The sequence below is a fragment of the Lepidochelys olivacea genome (assembly GCF_965140295.1).
Source record: "Lepidochelys olivacea isolate rLepOli2 genome assembly, chromosome: 4".
NCBI classification, from domain to species: domain Eukaryota; kingdom Metazoa; phylum Chordata; order Testudines; family Cheloniidae; genus Lepidochelys; species Lepidochelys olivacea.
The window spans coordinates 117,766,208-117,778,336 of NC_140414.1; the positions used below are offsets into that span (position 1 = coordinate 117,766,208).

At 41.1% G+C, this 12,129-nt stretch overlaps 1 protein-coding gene across 8 annotated transcripts in view; it reads left to right on the plus strand.

The window, feature by feature from the left end:
- LCORL (ligand dependent nuclear receptor corepressor like) overlaps window positions 1-12,129 on the plus strand; it is a 179,228-nt gene that overhangs the window by 79,590 nt on the left and 87,509 nt on the right. For all 8 annotated transcript variants that reach the window (XM_084626503.1, XM_084626499.1, XM_084626497.1 and 5 more), the window contains exons 3-4: window positions 3,468-3,547; window positions 3,787-3,916. In XM_084626503.1, coding sequence (XP_084482629.1) covers window positions 3,468-3,547; window positions 3,787-3,916 — 210 coding nt within the window. The remainder of the gene's footprint in view (window positions 1-3,467; window positions 3,548-3,786; window positions 3,917-12,129) is intronic.

A 12,129-nucleotide genomic window follows, 5' to 3' on the forward strand; every position in this document is an offset into this window, starting at 1 on the left:
TACTCTGTGAGGAGATTCTCTGCTCAGGAATACATTTCTTTTCTCCCTTTTTTCTTCCAAAGCCTGTCTTTGTTAAATAGATAGAATGCATTTGTATATAGATTTCAGAAACTAGTATAGTTATGTGAAATATAATAATCTTCATTAGAAACTGTTTGATACTGAATGAGTGAGTTGAACCCCTTCACTTCACTGGAAGGCGGCAGAATTCCCTTGCCACATTGACATTTAAAGGCCATGCACTTGGAATATGGGGTGGCATCTGACTTGTATTTGCCATGGATACCAGGCACTTCTCCAGTATGCATAATGTTGTGTTAGAACCGCAAGGTATAATCTGTGAATTTAGACTTTTCTGCAGAAATTTTGTCTGGCCTTGTCTACACTATTAAATCCAACGGTTACTAGCACTGATTGTCAGCAGTCAGTTTAATTGAACCAATATTGAAAACTCTTTAGTTCAAATTGTAGGCAAGGCCAAACTGTGTTCAGTACTGTTTCAGCAACTCACTCAGATAACAGTTTTTAATTACAGTTTTGGAAATTATGTCTCAAACAGTATGTCCCTCTTTGCTCCTACAGTGTCAGAGTTTCAACTACAGATCCAGCTAAACTGATTGATTGCTGACCGTCATTGTCAATAACAGTTCTTTTTCCTAGAGTAGACGAGGCCTTAACACCTGAGATTGAACCTGGAGTGGAGCAATAAGAATGAATATATGTTTAATTATGTCATAAGACAGTGAATTGTATGATATTAATTCATGCAGAATGTGTCAACATCATGCTCTAAATTCAACTAGGAATCAATTAATATAACACAATTCCCACAGCAAAATGTTATGTTTATTATTAAATGTTCCATTTTGATATATTCATTTAGGTTCAGAATTCTTAGATTCTTTGACTTTTGCCCTTTTTTATTTTATTTCTCACATGACCATTCAACAAGAACGTTTGTTTTACATAAAGCTTCTTTTTCAGCTTTTAGATACTACTGTTTTCTGCTGCTGAGCTCCATTCAAGTTTATATAAGTGCTGACAGTGCTGTATCTGCTCTGTTGATAGAGGAATTCAGTCTCTGGATTTGTCAGTCTGGCAGCTTTTCACAAGTATAATGTTCACATGAAAAAAATAATAAAACTGTTCATTGTTGTGTTCTTTCATTTTGTTTTTGAAATTTTCCTGAATTATTTAGCAGAGCAAAATCAAGACTTTGGCATGTGGCAGCTCTGTTTTGATTTTTGACGAAAGAAGGAAGAGAATGGTTATATATTGTATATATTCATTGAAATAGAGATGAGATTGTTCAATTACTGTATTGATATTCTGTATATTGTATTTAGGAAGTTTTATATATTATTCTAGTGAGACAGTAGAATGTTGATTTATATGCAGTATCAGTACAACATTAGTTACTGCACAGTAGTAGTACGTCTGCATGGCTAAATGGCAAAGCCACTGTGCCCTAATTGGTAGCTTACAAGTTGCTTTAACATTGAAATCTTTTGTTATTGAAAGGAAGAATATTAACCAGGTTAATATCTCAGGTTAATATGCTGCCTTTTGAAAAGAGTCATAGGATCTTTAAATATGACTTGGATAACCACAAGAGACAGCCAAAGTGGCCACTGGGTTTTATCTTTCATTTAAAGAATAACATCCCCATCCTCCATTGTCAGCTTTGATCCCAAGAATCCTGATGTGGGAATTGAATCTCTACCAACTAAATCATACTAATAAATACACGTTGGACTAAAAGAAAAGGAGTACTTGTGGCACCTTAGAGACTAACCAATTTATTGGAGCATGAGCTTTCGTGAGCTACAGCTCACTTCATCGGATGCATACCGGGGAAACTGCCTATTTCCAAAATACCTCTGAACAACATACTAATCCACAGAGGTCTCCCTACCAACACTACAGAAAGAGGGATTCTAGGTGGACTCCTCCTAAAGGTCGAAACAGCAGACTGGACTTCTACATAGAGTGCTTCCGCCGACGTGCACGGACTGAAATTGTGGAAAAGCAGCATCACTTGCCCCATAACCTCAGCCATGCGGAACGCAATGCCATCCACAGCCTCAGAAACAACTCTGACATCATAATCAAAAAGGCTGACAAAGGAGGTGCTGTTGTCATCATCAATAGGTCGGAATATGAACAAGAGGCTGCTCGGCAGCTCTCCAACACGAGTTTCTACAAGCCATTACCCTGTGACCCCACTGAGAGTTACCAAAAGCAACTACAGCATTTGCTCAAGAAACTTCCTGAAAAAGCACAAGATCAAATCCGCACAGAGACCACCCTGGAACCCCTGGAACCCGCACCCCTGGAACCCCGACCTGGGATATTCTATCTACTACCCAAGATCCATAAACCTGGAAATCCTGGGCACCCCATCATCTCAGGCATTGGCACCCTGACAGCAGGATTGTCTGGCTATGTAGACTCCCTCCTCAGGCCCTACACTACCAGCACTCCCAGCTACCTTCGAGACACCACTGACTTCCTGAGGAAACTTCAATCCATCGGTGATCTTCCTGATAACACCATCCTGGCCACTATGGATGTAGAAGCCCTCTACACCAACATTCCACACAAAGATGGACTACAAGCCGTCAAGAACACTATCGCCGATAATGTCACGGCTAACCTGGTGGCTGAACGTTGTGACTTTGTCCTTACCCATAACTATTTTACATTTGGGGACAATGTATACCTTCAGATCAGCGGCACTGCTATGGGTACCCGCATGGCCCCACAGTATGCCAACATTTTTATGGCTGATTTAGAACAACGCTTCCTCAGCACTCGTCCCCTAAAGCTCCTACTCTACTTGTGCTATATTGATGACATCTTCATCATCTGGAGCCATGGAAAAGAAGCCCTTGAGGAATTCCACCATGATTTCAACAATTTCCATCCCACCATCAACCTCAGCCTGGTCCAGTCCACACAAGAGATCCACTTCCTGGACACTACAGTGCTAATAAACAATGGTCACATAAACACCACCCTATACCGGAAACCTACTGACCGCTATTCCTACCTACATGCCTCCAGCTTTCACCCTGACCACACCACACGATCCATCGTCTACAGCCAAGCTCTGCGATACAACCGCATTTGCTCCAACCCCTCAGACAGAGACAAACACCTACAAGATCTCTGTCAAGCTTTCTTACAACTACAATACCCACCTGCGGAAGTAAAGGCAGTTTCCACGGTATGCATCCGATGAAGTGAGCTATAGCTCACGAAAGCTCATGCTCAAATAAATTGGTTAGTCTCTAAGGTGCCACAAGTACTCCTTTTCTTTTTGCGAATACAGACTAACACGGCTGTTACTCTGAAACATGTTAGACTAGAAATTTTAACTTTGTAATTGATCACACTTTGTTCCTTTTTAAACAATCTATATTTGCTCATGTTTAAATAATTTTTTTTAATTGTTTTTCTTTAAGACTGTGAGCCAGAAGAGCTGACTGACTGGTCAATGGACGAAAAATGTTCCTTTTGTAACTTACACAAAGAAACAGTCAGTGTAAGTATGAATGTGATATAAATTGTTGAAACTTATATTTTTGAAATATTGGGTCTAAAAATAGAGCTTGGAGAATGAAATTTCCCATATGGATTCACACGGTTTGTTTTGGCTGGGGTGTAAGGGAGGAATGTTAAGTTGGCAGAAATCTTTTTTATTTATGCTATTCATTCATGTACTGGGTTCTGAGAACAAACTATAATTGTTATTGAGATCTGTTGCCATCTTACATTTTCTAGGAGCGTATCCCAGTTATTGGTTCTTCACAGTCAACACCAACAGAGGAACTATCATCTCAGGGCCAGTCCAACACTGATAAGATTGAATGCCAAGCAGAAAATTACCTAAATGCACTCTTTCGAAAGAAAGGTAATAGAAGCATGTCTTTCACATTAAATTATGCTGTAAAAGTTTTGAATAATCACATGATTTAGGGATAATTTTTTAATCCCAGATTGCTTTTATTACTCCAGTTTTGAGGTCTGAGTTTTATTTTATTTGTCTTTTATTCCTTCTTTTCCTTTCTCTCTCCTCCCCCCCCCCCCCCTTCTTTTTGGACCAGCGGGCACAGTGGTGCTTACCTCTCCTCTCCTGCTGTTGCTATCCTCCGGTTTCATTTTGTTCCTGAATTCTGCCTTCCCCTATGATGCATTCTTCTCCCTTTGGTCCCTGGATTCTTGACGCTTTAAAACATTTTTCTGTTCTTAAGCTGCTTTTTCTATTTTTACAAGAAAATGCTTTTTTAAAGGGGGGAATTGGATATCTCAAGGGTTTAGTAACGAGATATAGTTCTTATCTCATAGTTGCTACTCTAAATCCAACCAAGTTAGTGATTGAAACCTGTTATTTGATAGCATTCAGTAACTCCACATTTTCACTTCCATGACTGCTGTCACTGATTTCGACCCTGGTAATTTCGTGGGGTATGTAGTGTGGATGACAAGTCAGTTTGGCTCTTGATGCTAACTTGGGAATAAACTAGTCACCTGCTAGAAGGGCTACACAACTTTCTCTCCCGTGAATTTGATGATAAATATTTGCAAGAGTTCAGTTCCTGCCTGGTAGTTTTGACTTCCGCTTAATACTCTTCTGAGACCTACTAGACTAATTGGACAACAGAGCACCAGTCATAAGTGTGCTCTGCTGTCTACGACACGCACATATGTATCCGAGCTACATTCTTTGTATCAGTTCTGCCTATTGTGTTTCAAACAGAGCAGCGACTAATCCAGGTGCTAGAAAAAGATCTGCTTCCTTCACCTGTTTCTTCATGTGTGTCGGTGGAAGTAGAAGTGGCACTTCACTCTCTTCTAAGCAACTAGAAAGAGATGGAAGAGAATGGTGTTTCACCCTTTCCCAAGGAAAATAAAAAAGGAAGAGTGGCTGTCTTTTCTTTCTTTACCTGGCTACAGGATGGAGAAAATATGGAGTAGCTCCTTGAAATCAAGGAGGCTGGATCCTTTGTCTGCCTTGATGGGACTTTTTGATCTGTGTATTCAGCATAGGCCTGCTTTAAAGACTTGGACATCTGAGAAACTAGGGGATTTCAATCCTGCTTTTTTTCTTGGCGTCATTTGAGTCCAGGTCAGTCTTATCTCACTTTTGAGTGAATAGAAAGCTCAGCGGTGGTGTCACCTCAGTGCACCTTAGAATCATCTGTTGCAGATTAATCAGCTCCATTAATCTGCTCCATGGCCTGTCCTGGCGGGAGGTTCCTCTTGCTGCTTCTAAGTTAAGCTTGGGATGTAGTGTCTGCCTTCAGCTTCCACTTGTTCTACTTCTTCTTGGTGGTGGTATCTGGAAAAGTTTCTCCCCACAGAGCTCCTCTATACTTTGGGGATTCTAGCCAACTGTAGGACAAACCCACCCACCATCTTCTGATGTCTCTATAGAGGAATTTTCAGTGTGAGAGAGACCTTGAGGAGATCTGGATTTTCTTTAGCACCAGAGACATGTACATCAAGCTCCCAAGTCTTCCCTGAAAAGTGCAATATTTTAGTCTTACCTACCTCTTTTGGTCTCCTATGAATCAGTGATGCTGTGTCAGAAAAATCATTCTTCCTATTCAGAGGAGACATAATAAGCAGGGCTGGTTTTTTTTTTTTATTATTATTATTATTACTTTTACCCCTCCAGTGAGTGTCCATGGATCTTCCAGTAATTGGTAGGTCAGATATCAGCTGTTTATGGATACTGCTTTAGTTGAGGTTCCGGTAAGTTGCTTGATACTTTGAAAGTGAACAGAAAGAGAATTGCTGTATGAGCAAAGAACTTCTAAAGGAAGTTTAAGAGGTACGGAAATATCCTGTCTCTGTCCCATCAACATGCAGGAAATCTAACTTTCTCTACTGGCTTCCTGGAAAAAGGGCATGATTTTTTTTCCCCTATCACTATGCTGCTGTTTGATACTTTTTGGTATTTTCACAGTGTTCTTGATCAAACTCTTTGACTTTGGGGGAAAAGAATCCAAATATTTAGCAGGTAGGTAGGTCTGCTGTTACAAGGAAGGATAGTCTTATGGTTCAGAAATTGGACTAAACCTACCACAGACTTCACATATGACCAGCTTAGTTGGAGCCTCTGGGAGTTACTGTAATGCAAATAGTGAGCAGCAAATTTATGAGGCTCATTCCAAGTGGCCTCTTATGTTGAGAGCAAAGAGAGAATTTTTTAAAGACATCATGAAGGTACTTCAGTAGATCTCGAGGCATCCTACAATGTCCCAAAGCCATCTGCTAAATATGTGCTTGTAGCATTTGGTTTTTCTACAGGCATTCATGGTTGACAAATTCTGTTTTGTGTATAGAAGCTCAGCCTAATATTGATTTAGGCAGTTACAGAAATTTAGTAGGACATTTCAGAAAAGCCAGAGATGATGTAGTATCTGTTTTCTACTAAGCAACAGATCTGAAAGTTAGCCAGATTCTGCCCATTTCTTCCTTCTTTCTCTTTTGGGGTCTCTTTGAACTAATTTTTATAAGATGGGTTTTCATTATTCCAGTGGTGGGTCCCAGAGGCTATGGAACAAAGATGCTTTTTCAGTTAGATGACATACCAAAAGCCACCCATTCCCTTCCCCAGTCTTAGAGAAGCTGCTATGGGGAAGAGGTGAATGGTTAGGAAAAAGAAATATGGAAAAAATCTAATGTGTTTTTAAAAATCCTTTTCCTCTCATCTTGACTCGCAAATAGTAAAATGCATTTTTCAGACTAGCATAGTTATTGCATTATATTACTACAGGGCAGAGTTAATATCTTTGGATATTTTTAAGTTTAACCTTAACTCTGAATTTTCTAGGTTTTGATTAGTTTTGGAACAATTACAACATCCAAGTATGTTCATTTTATTAAAATATTGAGATGTACTCTCAAACATAACTCCATCTTAATACAGTTTTTGTCTGGAAATACACAAAATGCTTAGGCCCAAATTTTCAAACTAAGTACAAGTATATAACATCTAAATTCCTATTTAGTTTTCTAAATAAGAATGGCCTGATTTTCAGAAGTACAGAGCCCCAGCGGTTCCCATTGAAATCCATAGGACTTGAAGGGGTCTTGCTCTGCACCTTACAGAATCAGACCTCTATGCAAGAGAAGATGGAAAACCAGAGGTAGTTGCAGTAGAGGTTAAGAAGTGGAGTCACAAGCAGAGCAGGGAGCAGTACAGTCAGGGTGATTTGAGTCCTTCCAAGCAGCCATAAGCTAAGACAGGCACCATCCATTGCAGTTCTCTTTTACAACAAAATGATCTTTCCTGCAAGCTATTCAAGTCTTTCTGTGCTTCCAAACCCTTATTCCCTGGATGCCAAAACTCTCCATATCCTGACCTCCCCCGACTTGATTTCCATGGTGAATTTTGTTGTGTTTGGACCCCCTCCGATACTGTGTGTAGTTTTGGTCATCCCAAGAAAGATTAATTCAAACTGGAATAGGTGTAGAGAGGACTAGGAGGATGATCATGGAATAGAGACGTCTATCTTATGAGATAAGACTAAAAGTTCTCAGGATGTTTAGCCTGAGTAACTAAAGGCTGAGAGAGGGGATATGAGTGCTCTCTCTAAATACATTGGGAATAAAAATGAGGGAGAGAGAAGAGCTATTTTAGCTAAAGGATAACCATTGGCACAAGGACAAATGGGTATAAATTGGTCACGAATACATGTAGGCTGAATATTAGAGGGTTGCTAACCATCAGAGGTGTGAGGTTCTGGAACAGCATTCCAATGGGAATAGTGGGGGCAAACAACCTAACTAGGTTTCAAGTGGAGCTTGATAAGTTTAAGAATGGGATTATGTGATGGGGCTGCCAGTGATAGCAGGAAAGGATTTGATGAACCAGGAGGTACCTTTCAGTTCTGTGTTCCTCATCCCTACTCTTCTCTTGCCTATAGAGGTTAGTTCAGACTCAGAGGTATTCCTGTCTTAGCGAAATCTAATTGTGCTGCCTCTAAAGTTCTTTCAGCTCCTGCTGGCCTGTGTGAGTGGAGTCTGATCTTGCAAAAGGTAGTGCAATAACCCCAAAACAACAAGGTTGGCTATTAGATAGTCCTGTGATTATTCAAATAATTAAGACACTTTAAGGGTGGAAGTGATTTGTATTATGTTAACTACAGTCTTCTAATTCCAAAATAAATGTATTCAAAGGCCAATTTATACAATTGTTGCCAACATATCCTTTAGCTCTTCTGCCTCCCTGGTTTTTACTTGTGTTACTTGCAGGATGTTTGGAGGTTTCTGTTACTGGTTTGATCCAGTAGCAACTGTTCACTTTCTTATACTAATCATTTTTGAACAACTCTCCTTATGTCTTTCAAAATCTAGTATTAAAATTGATGAATTGGGCCAAAGTAGGGCTGAAAACAAAATGAGAAATCCACAAGTTTTGGTTAAATTTCCCAGGTGAAACTCCAAAAGTCTGGGGAGAATGCTCAACAAATGTTTGTAAAAATCCCTGTTGATTTCTGTTATCCTTTGTCATAATGTTCCTGTCCGGAGCACCCCTTACTGCCCGAGTCAGGCCTTTGCATTCACCCAGCCTCAAGTCTGCAACATCTGGGCACTCTAGCGCACTAGTCCAAGTATAGATATGTGCTAGAAGATGCTCAGCCCTCCAGCTGAGCCCTGGTGGACAGTCCACCCATTCTGGGGTAGCCAATGAGCACAAAAAGAAAGGAACACATGTGAATTGTCCCATGGGTGTGGTAAAGTTCTGTTCTTCTACGAGTAGTGTTCTTACGGGTGCTTCACTTCAAGTTTGTGTGCACCTTTGATTGGAGATGTTCAGTAGCAGTGCTCATTTGACCTGCCATCCTCTTCCCCGTTACGGTGGTTATATAGAGCTGCGTGGGCAAAACACCTTAAGTTACTTCTCAACTTCCCTTTGGCCTGAGATGGAGTGCCTAGTATGACTGTTTCAAACGGAGTTCATAACTCTGCCTTTTCTGATAATTTAGTTTAGTTTACTTATTTCTTATTGTTGTAGCACAGTTTTTTATAGTTTGATATTATCTTAACTTGTTTTCTTCTTTTTAACACCCTTTTTTCCCCTCCTCCAGCCTTCCCTTGAAGGCCGATCTTCAGGAATAATCTTTGCAGAGTTATGCTGGGATTCAAATGCTGCTTCACCCGCCAGGAATCGATTTCCAGTTAGTGACGGACATTCCTGGTGCCTCCACTGTCTGGTAGACAACCATGTACTATTAAAGGGTAAAATCTGCTTATCTATTAAAAGCAGATCTCAAAAAAACAGGGAAATTAAATTTAGACTTCTTACGATGTAGCAATCCCTGCAACCAGCCTTGTATACAGGTCTGGGTAACCCCTCTGTACATCAGCCTCTGAGTGAACACAGCGCCCCATCAACCTCAGTACCTCATTCACCGAGTTTTGTGGGGTAAGAGTAGAAAGGGTATCAATAAGGCACCCAAAAAGAGGACCTGGCGTTGGCCACTGGCGTTGGCCACTGTCGGAAGACAGGATACTGGGCTAGATGAACCTTTGGTCTGACCCAGTATGGCAGTTATGTAGGAAGCTTATACTGTCTTCAGACCCCTTGGTACCTAAACAGGTGTCTCAGATCACTACACAGTGCCTTTGAAGTCATCAACATCGGTACCAACATAATCCACTCAACAAGTACTGATGCAGCAAACAACATCCTTGGTACTGACCTCAGCCAGTTCAGAGCCTCATTCACTCACAGTGCAGATGCGCTAAGTTTCACAGAAATTTAGGTGCTCCAGAGACTGGATTTGGATGAGCCAGAATCTCCTTTTGTTAATGGGTACGGAACGTTTGTCAGATCTTCTGAGTCACCAAGGCCTTATCTTTCATCGGTACCTCCTAGTTCTCTGGTACCTATTACCACAGGGCAGACAACCATCTTCACCCTTTTTAGCTACCCCTCGTTTGGAATATGTCGAGGACGACTCCTTGGATTCTTAAATATCTGTACAGGAGTCACCCACTTACAAAGGGATATCTCCCATTCGCTCAGAAAAATACCAAAGCACAAATAATCTTATTCCTTTTCATTAGTTTGACCAGCACTGGATGCCTCATTCTCTACCTTGTGGTCCCCCTCAGTTGCCATACTGGGACCCGAGAGCTGCCTATTGTCAGCAGTTCTCAAGGGCTCCTATCTACTCCTGTGGGGATCATTGAGGAGAACACTTCCCTGCTCCGTCACTTCCTGAACAGCCCCACCTGCAAGAGGGGTCTCTTGAGGGGCAAGAGGCTAGAGCAGATAAGGAGATAAAACCTCAAACTACTATTTTATCATCTTCACTGGATGTGAGGCTATACTCTCACTGACTACTTAAAGGAATTTCAAGAGCTGATGAAACATATTGCTGCCATACTGTAGATCCCTTTAGAGGAGGTCCAGTAGTTGCAGCAAAAGGTCTTGACATTTTACACACAACCACCTCTGTTGAAGTGGCTCTCCTGGTGAATGAGGCCTTACTGGAACCTGTCAAAACAATCTGGCAGATGCCACCTATGGTATCACTGATGCATAAATGAACTGACAAAAAGTATTACATTCTAGACAGAAATTCTGAATATTTATTTTCCCACCCTCCACCAAATTTCTTAGTAGAAGCTGTCAGTGAGCATGGCAGCCAACACTATACAAAATCTACGCCTTATAATAAGGACCACTAGTTCATTGTTCTCATAGATTCATAGATATTAAGGTCAGAAGGGACCATTATGATCATCTAGTCTGACCTCCTGCACAATGCATGCCATAGAAACTTACCCACCCACTCCTGCAATAAACCTCTTACCTATATCTGAGCCATTGAAGTCCTCAAATCATGGTTTAAAGACTTCAAGGTGCAGAGAATCCTCCAGCAAGTGACCCGTGCCCCATGCTACAGAGGAAAGCGAAAACCCCCCAGGGCCTCTTCCAATCTACCCTGGAGGAAAATTCCTTCTCAACCCCAAATATAGTGATCAGCTGAACCCTAAGCATATGGGCAAGATTCACCAGCCAGATACCCAGGAAAGATCATAAGAGCTATTATTCTGTGACCCTACAGTTTGGGATCTCATATCAAGCTCTGGTGGCAAAATATAACCACACTAAGTACAGTAAATTCCAACACCTCTGTTGAACACTTTATGGGACATCATAACACATGCAGCCCCCTCTAGGTACAGCCGAGACTGCAGCTCATTTCAGTTCTACTGCTGTTGTCATGTGTCCAGTATCTTGGTTGAAGCTGTCAGGTTTTCCTGTGGAAGACCTCTCTTTTGATGGACTTAAGTTTTTTTCTGAATCTAGCGATGAACACTTGCACAGGAATTGAGATAAACACTCAGTTCTCTTAATGTTTATACATCTGCAAACAAGAGGATATTTAGTAGATCACAAATGGTACAGAGATTCCACACAGCCCAATTTTCCAGCTATCATATATCTACTGAACCAGCCAAAGAGAGGCCAAGATATCAAAAAAAAAAAAAGAGACCTGCTACCACAATCATCCAGCCATCCTCATTGTTCAAAAGGCAATTCTGAGGGTTTGGTTGACAGTCGAGAACAACGCTACCTCAGGAACCTTCAGCTTCACCATTTTTTCCACCTCCCTGTGTCTGGAGACCATCTCTCCCTTTTCTAACCTGCATGGGAGCCGATTACATCCTACAAATGGGCTTTGGAGGTTATAACATTGGCGTACCCAATCCAGGTCACTTCCATGCCACCCCCCTTCACTGTCGCTTTTCACAGACTCCTCTTACAAACACTGGCTGAGACAGGAGGGGCCACAGAACTAGTTCCAGTCCTGCACAAGGGGAAAGGATTCTGTTCCAAGTATTTTCTGTTCCCAAAAAGAACAGAGGCTGATACTGTATCTCTGACTCCTAAATACCTTTGGGAAATCACAGAAATTCAAGATGGTGACCCTCACAGCTATAATTCCATCATTAGATTCAGGGAATTGGTTTGCAGCCCTCAAACTTCAGGACAAGAACTAGTGGTCACCAAATGAAATTTAATACGCAGCAGGTTTAAAACAAACAAAAGGAAGTATTTTTTCACATAATGCAGTCAAACCGTGGAACTCTTTGCCA